The 19971-nt window shown below is 39.6% G+C and overlaps 2 protein-coding genes across 3 annotated transcripts in view; one reads left to right on the top strand and one right to left on the bottom strand.

The window, feature by feature from the left end:
* The window catches only part of LOC309389125 (uncharacterized protein), an 811977-nt gene that overhangs the window by 752659 nt on the left and 39347 nt on the right, over window positions 1–19971 (bottom strand). The gene's annotated exons all lie outside the window — the stretch shown is intronic.
* On the top strand, window positions 972–19234 carry LOC309389117 (arylsulfatase D-like). 2 transcript variants are annotated; one of them, XM_081947104.1, is made up of 10 exons: window positions 972–1051; window positions 3367–3501; window positions 5896–6017; window positions 6671–6793; window positions 10844–11267; window positions 11950–12086; window positions 12797–12931; window positions 14130–14292; window positions 15162–15280; window positions 18648–19234. In XM_081947104.1, the coding sequence occupies exons 1-10, from the start codon at window positions 1020–1022 to the stop codon at window positions 19016–19018; spliced, it is 1761 nt and encodes a 586-aa protein (XP_081803230.1). In that variant the 5' UTR covers window positions 972–1019; the 3' UTR covers window positions 19019–19234. The 2 variants fall into 2 exon arrangements, with proteins under 2 accessions (XP_081803230.1, XP_081803231.1); XM_081947105.1 differs by lacking the exon at window positions 3367–3501 and having other exon boundaries at window positions 998–1051.

Raw genomic sequence — 19971 nt, 5'->3', positions numbered from 1 at the left:
TCACAAATGACCATTCCTATATATTTCTATCAACCTCTACAGAAATTCACTTCCATTGTTTTTGGGTTCTCACCTTTTATAGAAAATTATTTGAGAAAAAAGACTAGCAATGGTTAAGCCTTTGGTTTTAGAAGCTGAACCGAACTTGAATTCAGATGAGCAGAAGTGAAAGAGTTGAACTGAGTAGCTCTGCTTGAACCAGTACAAGCCAGAAAACATTTTTACACAAAATATGGAAAGTGAGGTACAGGTTTCCTTTCTATTGGAATGGAAGGGGAACAATATGTGCCTGGACAAATAGTCATACTGAGATAAGCTAGTCATGCAGATCAACCTAACATGATCCAGCAATCAATGTTTCAACACTTTGCAATAAGGGTCACAAAAAATGAGGATGGAACTGCCACTTTGCAGGTACAAAGGAGCCAGGGCCTCGATCAGAGTGTTGTAACTACCGATTTGACTTTTCTTCCCTGTTCTCCACCAAAATTAGAACATAATTTGGAGATGGGGGTGGTTGATTTGTTGTTTTACATGTTGATTTTATATCTTTGAAGTTGTTTGGAAAATGCAAAAATATGCTTTATTTTTAAACTTGCTGAACTCCTTTAAACTAATAGAAGGAGTCTGTTAACATAACTTGTTTAGAGTTCTAAATAACTGTATATCAGTTGCTTTACAAATGAGTACCATGTTTCCCAGAAAATAAGTCATAATGCATCTTTTGGAGCCAAAAAAATTATAAGACCAGGTCTTATTTTCGGGGAAACAAAGTAGATGGGAACTAATTTCCAAAGCTACAGTCACAAGTGAAACTGCAATCAAACATAAAACCTTCACTGTACTTTAAAAAAAACATTATTAAAGTTTCAACAAGAGATAAAAGGTTATAAGAAAAATTCAAGCCTTCCCACCATGGACTTTGAACACTGTTATTCAAGGCCTAAGGTCAATTTTTAACAAAGTGAAGCCCTGACATGTGCTGTTATTGGTATATCTTCTTTGCTCTCTAGTGAAGAATGCCTAGCCAACTGAGCCACGGGGTTGTCAGGTAAGAAGCATGATTTTAACATGATTCTAGGGACAAGGGACATAAGTAGGGACAAGGGTGGGTTAGACTGACAAATGTGCTGCACCATTGTGAGCTGGGCTGGGACTTTTTCTAGATATGTCATGGCCTGCTAAATGTGGCATGAACCTTCAACCCTGCTTTCTCAACATGAGACACTGTGAACAGTGCTTATGCTGTGTGGTTTTTAAAATATAAATATTTAAATTGATTAGAAATTCTGTCTTGAAAGGAGTGGTTAAGGAGAGTAGACCCAGAAGAGATATCCCTTAAACTTATTCTTGGATATTTCAGTGATAAAACCAATAACTCTACATCATTATTTCAGCTTTGTTCTGTTGCCTTTCTTGTTCATAAAATTTATATATTTGGGCTTATGACAGAGCATGTATATGTGAGAGGAGATATACTTACATCAAGTTTCAATTTCAGAAGGTCTAAACACAATAGGTTTTAAATCATCACAATCGTTGATTGAAAAGCACTTGTAATGTATGTAATATGTGACCTGCATCTACATACCAACCTATCATCCCTTCCCTCTTCCTTTTGTCCTTCTCTGTGCCTCAATTTAAATTCTCCATCAGTTTAGCCACTCTGAACAATAGATTAAATGACCTGCAGTCCACAAAGGCTTTTGAATAAAATAATGTCGTGCAAAAAAAAATGTTACCAGACTCCTGTTTTTTTTTATTTTTATGTAGACATAGACATTTTTAAATCCATTTTAGACCCAGAAATCAAGAATGGAGATCAATTTCATACTTGATTTATTTGCTTCTTTTTTCTCCAACCACTGAAATCTTCTAGATCAGGGGTGTCCAAACTTGGGAACTTTAAGACTTGTGGACTTCAACTCCCAGAATTCCCCAGCCAGCCTGGCTGGAGAATTCTGGGAGTTGAAGTCCTCAAGTCTTAAAGTTCCCAAGTTTGAACACCCCTGTTCTAGATAAAGATATTTTTCAATTTATTACTTATTTATTAGTTATTTATAATTGAGCCCAATTTTTTTGTTATTAAGTGAAACATTTGTTGACAGAACTTTGCCCCATTTTATGACCTTTTGTGCCACAGTTGTTAAGTGAAGCACTGAAGTTCCTAAGTTGGTAACATGGTTATTAAGTAAATCCAGCTTTCCCTGTGACTTTGCTTGTAAGAAGGTCACAAAAAGTGATCACGTGATTTCAGGACACTGCAACCATCATAAATACATGCCAGTTAGAAAGTGTTCAGAGTTTGATGGCATACATAAATTTCAAAAAATCATAACAAAATAACATATCATTAAATTAATTTAGGATGGGCTAGGTGGCAATACAAGCCAATGCAACCTAATTTCAGAAATCAAAACTGGATTGGAAGAAAGCAGTGGTAAATTCTGCCCAAGAAATCACTATGAGTTGAGTAAAACAGGAAGATTTTACCTCAACACCATCTGGGGAAAGATGATCTCAAAATAAGAATTAAAAATAGATTCCAAATAGAGATCAGAGTTTATGAGGGGAAAAAAGAGGGGAGGGGGAATCAAGGCTGAGATTCCCAATAAAAAGGTAACGAAAAGAGTCAGGGGTGGGTTCCTGCCAATTCTAACCTTTTCTATAGAAGAATTTCCACAAATCTACAGTGCCGTTTAGAACCGGTTCCATCTCCCTACCCCGCCCGTCCGTACATCATCCAGATGAAGAGCGAAAGGAGGAATTCTGGGAGTTGAAGTCCACAAGTCTTAAAGCTGTCAAGTTTGAACATCCCTGGGTTTTTTTTCTAAAGGGTTAGGGGTGCAAGGGTCTTGTAACTTGACAGCTTTAAGACTGCATGCTTCAAATGCCAGAGTTTCTGAGCCAACATTTTGGTTGCTAAGCAAGAGCATTGTTAAGTTAATTTCACCACATTTTACAAGTTGGCCATGCCCACCCCGTCACATGACTGTCAAGCCACTCCCACTCAGTCACATGGCCAGCAAGCCATTCCCACCCAGTCACATGGCTGGCAAGTCATTCCCACAAAGCAGGCCACACCTACAGAAGAGGTTCTAAAAAAATTTGAAACCCAGGACTGAAAAGAGAAGCTGCATTATAACAAGTCAGATTGTCAGTCACTCTTAATTTAGGATAGTCTACTGTGTGGCTGGTTTCCAGACTTCACACAGCACTCTTTTCTGCACCTGTTTTGAGATCCTAGAGAGGTTTTGAACACAAAGTATGTGGCATATCAGGGAACTAAGTCTTTTTTGTAATATTTTCTATCACAAATATCCCAACCATATAAACTTCTAATTCAAATGGGTTTTGTTTATTCAGTCTAGTTGCTTGGGTGGTTTCCTCTTTATTTTCCCAAACATATGGAATAAATGCTTCAAGACCCAATATTTTGTTGATAATGGCAGATGATCTTGGATATGGAGACTTGGGATGCTTTGGTAATAATACCATCAGGTAAGTGTAAAGTTTAAAATGTGCCTGAGATATTCTGTGACTCTAGGAACCACGAAAGCACTGTTCAGGGAAAATATGCAATGTTTCTAATGAGAGGAGAGGAGACCAGAGGGAATAAAATAAAGTTTAAAAAATGAATGTGTCTTTAAAACTATTATATATGAATAAGCTAGATCCTTTTCTATTTAAAAAAAAAATATCCAGATGAAATAGGCAATGTTTTGCCTGCCACAAGTGGCTCAAAGAAATCACAATGTTTTTTTTAACTTACTAGAGTTTTTAAATTGTGCTTTTGGATAGGTGTATGTGGGAAAGCAAGAGACAATTGCTGCAATGCAGACAATGACGAAGCCAACCCAGAAAGGAAGAGTTTAAAAAGTTAAGATGTTATTCACAAATGTGTGATTGAAGCCCCACTTCTTTGACATGTAGGATGTATACAATCCACATTAAAAACATGTTTGCTTCAAGGGTTCAGTTGCAGCTCCCATTGTGACAAGTAAGAATTTCACTGAACCACTGCCTGGCTATATTCCCCCTGTCCTGGAAGATCTAGTAATTTGACAGAAGGATTTGCAAGGCTGTATTCTAGGCCAGTCTTTTTTTTTTAATATATATTTATTATTTTTACATTTAAAACAGTGCAATACCACAGAGTCGGAGTGACCGTACATTCATATTATATACAGCTAGTTTCAACCATTAACACTTAATCTACTTAATACATTGTCTGTCCTTCTGTCCAATCACAATATATACACTTGTTCCAGTCTTGTCATCTTGTCTTATACCAATCATAAAATCTATTTCATACTTCAAAATATTCTGATTCCCCTTTATTTTTGATTTCAAGAGTGAGCCTATCTGCTTCTGCACAGGCCAACACTTTTCTGATTATATCTAGCTCTGATGATGTATTTTCTTTTTTCCAATACTGTGCATAGGTTATGCGCGCTGCAGTTAGTATATGTATAATTAGATAAAGCGTATCTTTCTTAAACCCCTCCGGTATTATGCCTAGGAAAAAAGTTTCTGGTTTGGACATCATTTGTTCTCCCACCATTTGTTCTAACCATGATTGAATCATTTTCCAATATTTTTTTGCCTCATTGCACGTCCACCACATATGATAGAAAGTGCCTGGTGTTTTTTTACACTTCCAACAATTTGGGGCCAGATTTTTAAACATTTTGGAAAGCCGTGCTGGGGGGAGATGCCATCTGTAGAACATCTTATAAAGATTTTCTTTATACGCCGTAGCCAATGTTAGTTTCTGATTAAGTATCCAAAGTTTTTCACACTTAGTATTCTAGGCCAGTCTTCAAGGAGACCATTTCCCCCCCACTGTGGACAATTTTATGCCATAAGGGGCAAGCTTGCCATAAACCAGTGTTTTTCAAACTTGACGACTTCAAGATATTGGACTTCAACTTTGGCAACTTTAAGATCTGTGGACTTCAATTCCCAGAAGGTCTCACGTAACATCTTAAAATGGTCTAGTTTGAAAAACTGCCAAAAACTGTCTTAGCGCTACTGCTGATTTCCTTAGCATTCAGGTTTTGTGTTGCTTCCCATCCCCATCCCTTTGCTGTGGTTGGAGAACAGCTGCTAACTGTCAACTGAAAATTTTATTTGCCATTATCTCAGTTACGCCTTTGAGGTTTTTACTTTCTTGAAAGCAAAATTCCTTGTGGTTTTGTTCATTTGCATTTCAATTTATACCATAACCAATCCATGATAGAAGCACTGAAGAGTTTGTGTAAATTAAATTGGAAATTGTAATAATCACTACAGGATTTTTATAGGAGATGGCATTATAAAGATAGGCAAGTGAAGCAAAGCACAACTTCATATTATGGTGGACTTTTTTTTCAGGAATGAATGGGTAACAAATATCATGAATAAAGAAAAGAATAAAATAGTTGTACTTTTAAGCAAACGGGATGATTATTGTTGTTTTTAATGTATAGTTTTATCAGATATTTACTTAGCTTCTGGTTTAGTTCTCAGTAAAGTAGTCAGACTATGAATCTTAAAATAGCTAAGAATTTTCATGCAACTTCTATTTCCCAGACCTAGGAAAGTGGTTCTGGGCACTATGATTTGGATGTCTTCAATTATAACCTTTTGAAACCTGAAGAAAACTAAAAACTAACTACAATAACAATAACAACATGTCTTGTGACATCCCAAAGGTTAACAGATATGTTATTACAATCCACTTAAGTAATAGCTCTCTATATATTGGAATAATAAAAATGTGATATAAAACAATGATTTATTATCTGTATAATTCCCAAGACTGAGTGTGTACCAAGGAAAAGTTCATTTGTTTAGAATGGTAATTTCCCCTAATAATGCTTTACAAGACAACTCTTGTTTTTTTCCTTCCAGGACACCTAATATTGATCAGCTAGCAAAGGAAGGAGTAAAACTCACTCAACATATTGCTGCAGCTTCAGTGTGTACCCCAAGTAGAGCAGCTTTTCTGACTGGCAGATACCCCATCAGATCAGGTTGGCACCTCCTGTAGTAATATATGTGATGAATAATCCCCTACAAAGGGTTTGTTTATTGGCCTCACCTGACATCTCTAAAGGAAGTAAAGAACTCTTAATTTTTAGATCACAATATTCTTGGGCAACCACAATGTAGCCCAGGGCTGTCCAACCTTGGCAACCTTAAGACCTGTGGACTTCAACTCCCATAATTCCCCAGACAGCCATACCAATTGGTAGAACAGGATCTTAACATTCTTCTGAGGATCATTCACCTCTAGGGATAAAATGTTCCAAAGGAACAGTACGATTTTATGTGCCGTGTGAACAGGACAGTGTGTAAAAGACATCATAAGAATTCCTATGTTCTGCATAGAGAACATAGAATAACAGAGTGGAAGAGTCCTTGGAGGACTTCTAGTCCAACAAAATTAAACAAAATTACTCCTGTTTTAATAAAAATGGTCAGAATGCATATTGTAATCCTGGAGGCTTACAAATAAAGAAATCTATTACCCTTTCATGCCTGCATTGCTTTTCTGCTGCATAGCAAGATTATTCTCACATTTCTGCCTCCGCATTTATAGCTTCCAGCCTGTTCATCACTTCCCATCAGGTGGGTAGCTTAGGATGAATATAAAACTAATTCTTTTCTCCCATTTATATTTTAGGCATGGTATCTCAAACCAAAAAACGTGTTTTCATTCGGACTGGTGCCTCAGGAGGTTTGCCTGAAAATGAAACAACATTTGCTAAATTGCTTCAGCAGAAAGGTTATGCCACTGGTATTATAGGTACAATATATAGATGCTTTATTTGTCCCTTAACTTTCATCTGCTGTTCCTCTGTGTTAAATCTCATGTGGAAGGTGGAAGAAGAGGAAGCTGAGGGGCTTTTTAGCTAAATGTTTTATATTGGTTTTTAGGGGGTTCTGGGAAGGGAGGGGGGGATAACCAGGCCAGGAGGGAAGCCAGTGCCAGACGAACAGGTGAGTCCAGGAGGGAAGTGAGCGGAATGGGGGGGGTGAGGGAACAAGCTATTCCAGTAGAGGGTTGTTTTATTGCAACGGTCGCGGGGAGGGGGGGATGCGAGGACAAGAGAAGATCACAAGGTCGGTTGGGAGACCGTGGCTGCTGGCTACGCCTGGTCGTTTGTACCAACCCCCGCAACCTAGGTGGTCGGGAACTACAGAGACAGGGCCTGCGGCTGATGCTTTGCAATGCAAGGTCCGTGACCAATAAGGCCCCCCTCATTAATGAGTTGATCTCCGAGGGGGAGCTGGACCTTGCAGGAATAACGGAGACCTGGTTGGGTCGCGAGGGTGGTTTACCCCTCGTGGAAATGTGCCCACCAGGTTTCCATGCATTCCATCGGCCTCGGGCCCTGGGTAAGGGTGGAGGGGTGGCGGTAGTTATACGGGATGGCCTAGAGCCGAGGGAGTTCACTGTTCCTCAGATATCCGGGTGTGAGTCACTTGGTGTGAAATGGGGCCCAGGGAGGCAGTGGGGTTTGCTGATTGTATACTTGGCTCCTCGCTATACGTCAGCAGCCCTGCCCGAGCTCCTCGAGCTGATCTCGGAGACGGCAGTGGAGATCCCCAAACTTTTAGTTATGGGGGACTTCAACCTGCCGTCGACGGGAGCAGCATCCGAATTAGCTCGGGAGTTCATGGCTTCCATGACAGCCATGGGCCTGACCCAACTAATTCAGGGCCCCACACACGAAGGTGGTCACACACTGGACCTTGTTTTTGTATTTGAGCAGTGGACGAGTGATCTGGGAATAGGGGATTTAGATATTACCCCCCTGTCATGGTCAGATCACTCATCTCCGGCTAGACTTCCCTGGCGCTACCCCCCACTGCGAGGAGGTGGAGCCAGTTTGTCCAAGCTGGTACCGCCCCAAGCGCCTGATGGAACCAGATAGGTTCCAGATGGAGCTTGGGCCATTACCTGTAGCCCTGACCCGCGCTCGGTCGGAGGACCTAGTGGCCGCCTGGAATAGGGCGACGGCTGGGGCCTTGGACCGGGTTGCGCCTTTGCGACCTCTCCTACGGCAGTGACTCACCCGGGCACCTTGGTGTACCGAGGAGCTCAGGGTGATGAAGCGCCATAGAAGACGTCTAGAGAGCAGGTGGAGGTCCTCACGCTCTGAGTCTGACCGAACACAGGTAAGAGCCTATTTACGGACCTACCTTGTGGCATTGAGAGCGGCCAAACGTAGACATTGCGCCGCTCTTATTGCGTCTGCGGATAACCGCCCTGCCGCCCTGTTTAGGGTGACCCGCTCCCTCTTGGTTCAGGAGACGCGGGGGGCACCCTTACAGGGAAGAGCAGAGGAGTTTGGAGAATATCTACAGAACAAAGTCGCTCAGATCCGAAGTGGATGGGCCCCCTCCAGTGGTCTGGACGGGCCGTCAACAGCGAGTCTTGTGAATCCACTCTGGGAGGAGTTTGACTCTGTTGCCCACGAGGATTTAGACAGGTTGCATGGACGGCTACGACCCACCACATGTTCATTGGACCCGTGTCCCTCCTGGTTGGTACTGGCATCCTGGGAGGTGACACGAGGCTGGCTTCTGGGCCTGGTGAATGCCTCATTGGGGGAGGGATCCTTACCATCTGCCTTGAAAGAGGCGGTGGTGAGGCCCTTACTCAAGAGGTCTTCGCTTGACCCAATGGAGCTAGCTAATTATCGTCCAGTCTCCAACCTTCCCTTTCTGGCGAAGGTTGTTGAGAATGTGGTGCCGCAGCAATTTCCACGTCACCTTGATGAATCCGACTATCTAGACCCACGCCAATCCGGCTTCCGACCCGGACACAGCACAGAGACAGCCTTGGTCGCGTTGGTCGATGATCTCTGGAGGGCCAGAGATAGAGGTTATTCCTTTTGATACCATCGACCATGGTATCCTACTGCGCCGGCTGGAGGGGATGGGAGTCGGAGGCACCGTTTTGCGGTGGTTCGGCTCCTACCTCTCCGGCCGGATGCAATATGTGTTGACGGGGGGGCAGAGATCGACCCTGAGGCCACTCTCTTGTGGAGTGCCGCAGGGGTCGGTCCTCTCGCCCCTTCTGTTCAATACATATGTGAAGCCGCTGGGCGAGATCATCCATGGTTTTGGGGTTGAATACCATCTGTACGCTGACGACACTCAGCTGTACATTTTAACCCCGAGCCACCCCAACGAGGCTGTTGAAGTGATGGCCCGGTGTTTGGAAGCCGTCGGGGTCTGGATGGGGGACAACAGACTCAAACTCAACCCCTCCAAGACTGAGTGGCTGTGGCTACCGGCGCCTCGGTTCAGCCAGCTGACCCCATCGCTGGCCATAGGGGGCGAACAGTTGCCCCCTGTGGAACGGGTGCGCAATTTGGGCGTCCTCCTAGATGCCCGGCTGTCAATGGATGACCATGTGGCAGCCGTGGCAAGGGGGGCGTTCCACCAGGTTCGCCTGGTGCGCCAATTGCGCCCCCTTCTGGATTGGGATGCCCTACACACAGTCACTCATGCGCTGGTGACGTCTCGCCTAGACTACTGTAACGCTCTCTACATGGGGCTTCCCTTGGGACGCGCCCGGAGACTGCAGCTAGTCCAGAACGCGGTCGCGCGGGTTGTCATGGGGAGCTCTAGATACTCCCATGTAACACCTCTCCTGCGCGAGCTGCACTGGCTACCTGTAGTTTTTCGGGTGCGTTTCAAAGTCCTGATTACCATCTTTAAAGCGCTCCATGGCACAGGACCTAGTTACTTGCGGGATCGCATCCTCCCACATACATCCCTGCGGCCAATCCGCTCTCACAGGGAGGGGCTTCTCCAGGTGCCGTCCACTAGGCAATGCCAGCGGGCGACGCCAAGGAGTAGGGCCTTCTCTGTGATGGGCCCAACCCTCTGGAATGACCTCCCCCCCGATATCAGAACCACCACAGACTTCCGCTCCTTCCGACAAAAATTGAAGACTCACCTGTTTCGATTAGCTGGCCTGGCATAATTATAATTGTGACAACTGTTACCTCCTGGAAACATATTGTTACCTGGTTATTTATAGGGTACGGTTTTAAATTTAACTGATTTTAGGGTGTTTAGAACCAGATTTATATTCTTCCGTACAGTTCTTTTTAAATTTTTAACCTCCTCCTTATGTGTATTTATATCTGTATTTATATTTGTATTTGATACTTACTGTTTGTTGTGTGGACTGTACACCGCCCCGAGTCCTTTTCGGGAGAGGGGGCGGTCTAGAAATTCGAAGAAAATAAATAAATAATAAATAATAAATGTGTCTGTAGAAAGGGGACAAGATTACAATGAAGACTATTGATGTTGGGTTATTTTTGCATTCTTGCTTTGTCTTTATTTTCCTTTACTGAAGTTTAAATTTCCCCTACTGTTAGGTAACTTCCAGTTGGAAGGTTGCACAATAAATCTGCCTTTACTTTTTTTTTAACTAAGTTTTCTATGGAAGGAAAATAATGGGGAAAAAGCTGGAAACATATAAGTAGGTTTCAAGTGCAATTCTGAAAAAAAAATGTGAACTTGATGGTGACCTGTGATACCAGATAAAAATATTGTCTGAAAACAATTTGTTTATTACTACAGAATTCTTTCACTGGGTTAGTGGGAAGGGACTAGGGAGGGAGGGAGGGAGGGAGGGAGGGAGGGAGGGAGGGATGGAGGGAGGGAGGGAGGAAGGAAGGAAGGAAGTCAACAATATTCTATTATTCATTTCATATGACTAAATTGGACATCATGTTATCTTCATAACATAACTAGAATCAAAATCTATTAATGAACAATAAAAATCATGGTTTAGTTGGTGACTACCAATCAACTTTTAACTTTTCAGGAAAATGGCACCAAGGTGTGAACTGTGAATCCCGTAATGATCACTGCCACCATCCTTTAAAACATGGCTTTGATTATTTCTATGGTATTCCATTGACCCTACTAAACGAATGCCAGGCTAACAAGGATCCGGAGGTGGATGTACAACTGCAAGCTACCTATTGGTTTTGCACACAGATGGTTGCCCTCTTAGTGTTTACTCTTCTTCTGATAAAGATGGCTACTTTGTTCCCTGTGAAATGGAAAACAATTGCTTTCATAACTTTTTGTGGCATATTATTTTTTATTTCCTGGTTTGCCAATTATGGATTTGCAAGATACTGGAACTGTTTGTTGATGAGAGATCACATAGTTATTGAACAACCAATAAACCTAGAAAACGCTGCCTCCAGGATAGTGAAAGAATCTGTCGCATTTATTGAACGGTAACTAATGAAATTATCAAACTGACTTCAAAGTAACTCTTGTTTCAGATTGGATAGAAAAGATTTTTAATCTTTTTGAGGAAACAGGGTATCTAATATGCCACCACTGCCCATCATTTGAGGATATGTAGTGGACAATACCCAAGACAATCCTCCAGTCAGCAGAGACAAATGTCTCTCTTAGGTTGGACAGCTCTAGCTGAGACATACTGGGACTGCTAAACTGGAAACCTTTTTGACGCATGCTGGAGGGTCATCCTGGCTGGGTGGCCATGATCTGGATGTTGATGGGAGGGCTTTTAAATGCCTTTAAAGACGTCCAAAGCAAAGTAACACAGTCACTTTCCTTCATTGTTAGAAATAAATGGACTTTGCAAAATAGCTTCAATGAGATACTACCTGCAAAGCTTTGTCAAAGTTTGGCTGGGTCTATTAAACATTATTATTTTTACATTGTGAATTCAACAATAGATAAAGTAGCTTGACTGTAATGATCAAGGGAACTGATGAGAGAGCTGTTGATTTATTGTTCACTCTTTTAGTAATTATTCAACAATAGAGAATCAGAAAAGCTTGAGTATCCGCTAACATAAGTTAGGTGTTTTCAACTATGAGTCTTATTGGTTCATTGGCTGTTTCTGTTATTTTGGGTAGAATGAAGTTTCTTATATTTATTTCTCAGAAACAAAAAAAGACCATTCCTGCTCTTTGTTTCCTTCTTCCATGTTCACACTCCCTGCTTCACCACAAAGATATTTCATGGGAAAAGCCAGCATGGTTTATATGGAGACAATGTAGAAGAGATGGACTGGATGGTAGGTAAGTAACATTGTTTAATGTTTAAAGGCCCTCCAATATCCACACCATGGCCATTCAGTGTGGGTGACTCTCTGGCATTCCCCAAGTTAGCTGAGGAATTCTGGGAATTGAAGTCCTTACATCTTAAAGTTGTCAAGCTTGAAAAATACTGATCTATTGTCTATGGGTCAAAAAGCTGGGAATTATTTTCCCTCATAGTTTTCTAGAATATACAGTATACAGTAACTTCTTCACCATCAAAGCATCTTTCAGTTGAAGAAAATACTTCATTTGGCAGCTGATTCCAAATCTTTGGAAATAAAAGCTTGCCATATTCTCCAACAATAGTTCCCATTGCTAGAGCTTAAACATGCTCCGTTTTCATCCACATCCAAATTTTCAATTGACAACTACAGTACAAGAATGTCTCTGGTCTAACCTTGAGATAATTTGATGGTAGGAAAAAGGTAGAGTGGTGGTCATAGCTACAGTATATTTGCGTACCCTCCATGTGAGACTTTTGTGTGTATCATATTATAGTTACATTTAAATGTTTTACCATTTTTATATATTGCATATATATATTTTATATGCATATTTTCCCACATACTTTTGTAATATTCTAAACTGACAGACAGTACCTTTCAACATCTGGCAACCTAATCTATAGTTATTGTATATAAAGGCAGTGTTTTCTTTCATTGTAAATGAAAATTATTCTAATTATTTAGGAAGAATTCTCGCTGCTGTTGACAGAGTGGGATTAAGGAATAACACTTTTACTTATTTTACTTCTGATCATGGAGGATATTTGGAATTTAGAGAGGGGAATATCCAGGTTGGTGGTTGGAATGGCAGACTTAAAGGTATGAAAGTTTTGTTTCTGTTATCCATGCACTTAGATCACTGTCATGTCTTCTATATGGGCTCTCTTTGGGAAGTATGGAAACATGAGTTTCCAAACATATGGACAGTGGTTGTAGTAACCAATTATTATGGCAATGTTATATTGTTTTTACTGGCATCCTGACCATTTTTAGCATGCTGATTTCACCTTTTAAAGGTTTTCATATGTTGAGACTGGGCTATCTAAAAAAATTACAAACATTATTAGTTTGAAGAAGCTTTAGAAGTTCCACTATTCCCAGTGCAGTTGGTAGTGCTATTCCTTCTCTATCTAATGTCCCTTGGTGTCTTCTTCCCACCCACCACCCACCCCTCAAACCTGAAAGTGATCTGAACATGGCTGGCTCAGGAATTCAGGGAGCTGAAGTCCACAGGTTGTAAAGTTGTCATAGTTGCCCACCCCTCTCCTGTGGCATATGTTATAAGCAAAAAATCTGCTTCACTCAACTGGGGCTTCTACTATTTCTACTGAAGCATTTTGCCAGGTGTGAGTGTGGCAGTTAATTGAATCCATAAATGCAGGTGTTGCCGCTTTCTTTGCAGCTTTGTTTGACTTGCCTTCAGTGATTTATTGCTGCTGCCAGTATTTTAGAGTTGATTCTGTGACTTGTGGACCATAACTGTTACAACTTGAATTTCCCCCATTTATACCTCTCTGAATCCTGGATAAAAAAGCCTTTTCAATAGTAATATTCGGGTTGATGAAACAAGAGGAACAACCATGGTTTGATCACTTTTGGACACAAATATTGTTTTATTTCCAGCTCTTTTAAGATCTTTAAAATCTTATTTTCCCAAGTCTTTAAAATATTTAGGTTCATTCGGAAGGGGTTGCTTATTATTTTTAGTAGTGGTTTGATGTACTGTGCCACACAGGTGATATTTTCTTATTAAACTTATAACCTGCCACACTCATAGTTGCCTTTCAGCAACTGACAGAGAAAAAAACATGTAGCAATGAAATGAAGAAAGGAAGAGTGATCCATAAAAGTGGCGAGTTGTTAATCAAAAAGGGTCATAGCTTTCTCACTACTACATTAATAAGGGTTTTTTTCTCTTTGTCTAAAGGAAACAGGTGAACTGTAGGATAAAATCAATCACTTGTAATTTTGACTTCATACAACTATCCTCTTTTTCCTACTGCTACTCCTGATGCAGGTGGAAAAGGCATGGGAGGTTGGGAAGGAGGAATCCGTGTGCCTGGAATAGTTAGATGGCCAGGAAAGGTTGCTCCTAATACTGTTCTTGATGAACCCACAAGTCTGATGGATATTTACCCCACTGTGGCTCATTTGGCTGGGGCATCGGTGCCACAAGACAGGTATGCAATTTTGTTCTAATAGTGATTGAGAGGTATTCAATTTTAACTAAAGCAAAAATGCAAAACATATTAAATATTAGGTTGTGAAGGAGTTTGATTTGGAAGACAGATATAGGACACCTAAAAAGCTCAAATGCTGCACAGTGAAGCAACTGGCTTTTTTCTTTTTTGTTAGGATTATATGTATAAGTGGAAGATGTGTCTTTTGAGTACATTACCCATCACAGCCACCGGCAGCAATTAGGTTTCCAGCATAATGTTTTCTATTTTCCTGTGTCCCAATCTGAGGACAAGTAACAATAGAAAAACAAATCCACCAGATGTGTTAGATTCTGTCTGCTTCCTAATAAGCTAACATAATTTTATAGACACTCATATAAACCCTAGGTGAACTGCCTGGTGAGTTTTGCAGGCAGCCCTGGATCACACATTTCTTTATTAGCATGTCTTGACATCTCTATAAATTAGGTATATCTAAAACAAGAGAATTTCACCATTGTAACAACTTGTGTATTCTAGATATGAATATGCATTCCACCAACACTTTTAATCTATTTGTTGTCCTCTATCACATTCATTATAAGTTTTATAATTTACCTCAAGTTCTTGCACAACTTCATAGTCCTCCTGAGCACTACCTGTGGAACATGGGGGAGGGGGGAATCAAAACTTACTAGGGAAAAAAGAACCTGATTCAAATAAATACATGCCAACACTGGCATTAATTGTTTTTGCGTTCCCTTTCTCTGCCCCTTATAGCCCTTGTAATTTTCAACAAACTCTTCTCTTAGACTTTGCCTTGAACCTTTTGGCAGCTATATCAGTCAGGGGCAACCCTTTCACAGACGTATTGTTCCTTTTTTATTTAGGATAATCGATGGGAAGAACCTAGTACCTTTACTGTGGAAAGGTCAACACTCAGAGCATGAATTCATGTTTCACTACTGTGGGTCACATTTACATGCGGTGCGTTGGTACCAGAAAGAGAGTAAGTATCAATTGTCTCTCTTGACTATATGCCGTACATTTCCAGGTGTGTGTGTGTGTGTGTGTGTGTGTGTGTGTGTGTGTGTGTGTGAGAGAGAGAGAGAGAGAGAGAGAGAGAGAGAGAGAGAGAGAAAGAGAAAGTAGACTCCACTACTTTCTTTTTCCTCAATTTAATCATATGCCACGCCGTGTAGTTTGTGCCACAATTTGACTTAGAGTGCCAATTTGATGTTATTTTGGGTACCCCTATGCACCCCTATAGACACAACTATACATCTTCATTTTAAGAAAGTGCCATTCAGTACAGCATGATTTTTCATTTAATACGCATAGATTCATGCTTGCACACTATGAGCATGGCTTACTGTTTCTCTTCTAAGTATTGCCATTCTTATCTTGGGAGTTTTTCATTCTACTGTACAGTTACTTTGCGGTTCTGCAAAATTGAAAAATCAGTAAGGCTTGACATAGTTACCTTTTAAAAAAGCTACAGTTTTTGTTGGAAGTTGTGCTCTGAAAACAAACCACCATTGCAAAATGGATGCCACAGATGTATTTTTTTAAATTATATATATATATTATTTTTAAACAAACAAGCACAAACAGACATAAAACCATCTTCCAGTTTCATTTAGTGTGTCGATTGGTTACAAAACTTTTGTGCATCCTCACCATAGTCTTCACTTACAATTTATATAGAATCTCGTATTGTCAATCTGATATATATGTATACAATTATTATCATTGTTAAACATTTGTTTGACTATAACTATTATTACTTCATTTTATGTGAGCTATTCTAAATTTTGAATAAATTTATATTATGGCATTTCATTACATCATCCTAAATCCATCCAGTAATAATACATCTTTATAAAATTCTCTAGCATATTTCACTTCCATATTTTTTTGTCTAATAATTGATAAGTCCCATATTTTATAAAATTGTTTATCTTTGGTTACAAAACTTTTGTGCATCCTCTCCATAGTCCTCACTTACAAATTATATAAAATCTCATATTATCAATCTAATATATATGTATATACTATTATCATTGTTAATCTTTTTTTGACTATAACTATTATTACTTCATTTTATGCAAAATATTCTAAATTTAAATAAATTCAAATTAATTTTTATTTTAACATTTCATTACATCATCCTGTATCCATCCAATAGTAGTACAATCTTTTATCTCTTGCCATTTGTGATATTTGTAATCTAATTGCTTTTTTAGTAAATCTTATATGGACATCTCTTGACAACTTGTATTTCACTGCATATCTTGTAAAGGCTCAAAATCCCTCATCTGTTCCTTCCATCATCTTCCCTTTGGTTATCATCAATGCTTCTGCCAGAATTTCTATCATTACTTCTGCCAAATTTTCTCCCTTTTCTTCTTCTCTATTCTGGAATCTGAGGTAAAATTCTAGTCTGTCGATCTCCCATTCAATATTTCACTCTTGTCTTTTTCAACCATGCTCAATCTGCTGTCAATATCTCAAATTTTCTTATCTCTTTGTTCATCTTTTTCTTCATTTTTTTGGAAATCTGTCCTCATGTTTCATCATCATTTGGTGGATATTCTCAATTTTTTAATATTTTTTTCTGTTATTTATTCAATATTCTCTGTTCTATTTTCAATGTTCTCTGTTCTTACTTGTATTTTTTGAATTTCTTACATAATCATCTGCAATGTCACTTCTTTTTCTTTTTCCTGCTGCAACATCATCTGTATTGATCTTTTCCTTCAGATAGTAAACACTGCCACTATATAGAATCCAAGGCTCTTTTCCAAACAAAGTTAACAGTTCTCTTTCCAAATTCACTGCAATCTTCTTTCTTTCAACTCCAAGCTTTTCATTCCAGTCCAACTACTGACAGTACCCAGAGGAGCACCTGAATAAACATCCATGCTCATCCCACTATCATTTTCAATAAACAAACTCAAAGCACTTGAAATGTAACACCATCTCTTACTTTGCACAAGATTATCAAATGCTCAAACAAAGAGAAGAAAAACAATATTTCCAAGCCTCTAAGCCTCTAAGTGGCAGTGTTACTTCTTTTCATCTACTTTCACTTCCCTCTTTATATTCCAGGAAAGAAAAACATTTTTTTTTTAAAAAAAAATACTATGGGGCATTAAAAAAAGAAAAAGAAAGTCTTAAAAAAATAAAATCAGTCCAGTTTAAAAAATAAGAAGCATTTGTAGAAATTTCAGCAGTAAAAAGATTAAAGAAAAATAACACACTAAGTTTGACTCAGACTTAATCTCGCTGCTTGATCTCTTCTGTCTTCAATTTCAAGTTTACTTCTCTGTCACCAGAAAAAAGAGCTTCTCCTAGATCTCCCAGATGTCCCTGGGATCAGCAGTATGTGCCCTTCTCTATCACTGTCTCTACGGGATGGTTTAGGTCCAAAAGGACCATCCGGTGACAGAGATATTGGCGGCGATCTTGGAACTTCAAGGTCGCACGTGGTACTGTTGCGACGTCAGACCTGCCTCCCCAACACGGATGTATTTTTATGCCTCATATATGAATAGTCCATTTTTCTCTAAGATAGAAATCAGTTTTGTATGATACATCCCAAAAGCAGGGCAAAAGTATTTTAATTTGCTATGAGCAGCTCTGAATTTTTTCTCTCCTTTTGCAGTTCTACATTTTATTCTTCTTCTTCAAAGCAACAGAAATGTTAAATATATACAGTAGATTGCTTGAATTTGAAAATGATCCATCATCCTAGCTAATTATAAGATGTTTAACTCCACAGCCAAGTTTATGTAATTTTAATATATTTGGCAATGCTGTTGGAGTTCAAGACCATCCTTACCATGACAGTAGCTGAATTTGCATGAAACGTTGTCTTATACTTAATTGAACTACAGTTTACTGAATCAACCCAACTTCCTGAGGTCACTTATAATATCACAGCCATGTTGGTTGAAAAATACACGGGACCCTCTGGGTAATGGGTGAAATAAAAATAAGTCTAGCGTCTTGAGTTAAACTAAACAGAAATAGGAAGCCACTCTAAGAGAAAAAGGAGGAAGTGATATATAATGGAACTGATAGATAATGGAATGGTGTCTATAATCTACTGCCTGCTCTGCTTCTCTAAACCTTGAGCTTTTGGTTCAATGAATGAATGATGGATGGATGGATGGATGAAAATTCAACAGCTTGAAAAAGAATTAATCATATCCTTTTTTTCTGCCAAACTATCAAACTAAACTAAGGTGGGAAAATGTCACAGAAGTAACTTAGTGAAATTAGTTCAAATCTCTTTTCAGTGTTGTGGATAGACTCGGGAAATACAACAGAATTATATGATAGGTACTGAATATCTATTCATTCTCTTAAAGGTGGTGCGCTTTGGAAAGTCCATTATGTAACCCCAAACTTTGAACCTCAGGGGGCCGGAGCCTGTTATGGAATTAAAATGTGCCAATGTTTCGGTGATGAAGTAACCTATCATAACCCTCCTTTGCTTTTTGATCTTTCACGTGATCTTTCAGAGACCAACCCCTTGTCCCCAGCTTCTGAACCACTGTTTAATATGGTCATAAGTCAAATGGCAACAGTAGTGGCCAAACATCGTAATACTCTCACACCTGTTCCCCAACAACTTGATGTGTACAATATTGTTTGGAAGCCTTGGTTGCAGCCATGTTGTGGGGCATTCCCTTTTTGTTGGTGTAACGAGGAAAGCAATAATGACACCATAATTAAATAGATTTTAAGAGAATTATTGAAATAAAGTTGTCTTAAATGTTTTATTCATATAGTTGGTGAGAAATAGGATACTTGTGTTCCTCAAATGAGTGAATTAGGATGTGAGTTACGAGCTTATTTTGTCTGCAAATGTCATAATCAAACAATGCAATAGTTAATTATATCAAATTAGTTGCCTATCCCTTTTTAAATGAGACAACTGCTGCTTTCCTTGAGTCATACCAAACTATAACAATGTTTAATTTTTTCTTAAATGGATCACCTCTTTAGCAATGTACTTTTTACTTTCTAGACACATGCTTATATTAAATATTTCCAAGCAGTTTAAATTTTGAATCAACTGCAAGAAGCAGCAGCAGCAGTAGAAACAGATGGAAACAACATTATCTCTTTCAAGACTGTTCTGTGACAAGTGTTTGCTTTCTTTAAAATATTCTTTTCAGATCACTTTAAGAATATAATCCACAGGGGTACATAATCTGACCTTTATGTATTATTATTACTAGATATCTCTTTAGTGTCACTTTTCCTTCCTGCTCCATCTATTTCTTCACATTCTTTTAATTAAGAGAAATAAATATACAGTTGGCATCCTGCAAAACCAGGTGCCACCCTCCAGCATAATCTCTATTTGCAAGAAACTAAATTGATTCTGTGTTGTAGCAGAAAGAGGGAAAGGTCTTACAATTAAAATAGTGCCAGTGTGAAAGGTAATTGTTCCCCACTGGGACCCTAGGCCAACTGACAGAGCCAGGTCTTCAGGACCTTAGGGAAGGTCAGGATGGTGGGAGCTGATTTCATTCCAGGGTGGCAGGATGGGGGAGGTTAGATGTTCTAAAGAGCAGGGGCCACAGCAGAGAAGGTTCTTCTCCTGGACCACGCCAGCTGAAATACCTTGACTGGTGGGGCCCACAGCCTGTCTCCCTTGCCAGTGCATTATTGTTATTCCTAGTA

This window comes from Natrix helvetica (genome assembly GCF_964273705.1).
Source record: "Natrix helvetica genome assembly, chromosome: 3".
NCBI lineage: Eukaryota > Metazoa > Chordata > Lepidosauria > Squamata > Natricidae > Natrix > Natrix helvetica.
The sequence above is the reverse complement of the archived record's forward strand: the minus strand, read 5'-3'. Positions and strand labels throughout refer to the sequence as shown.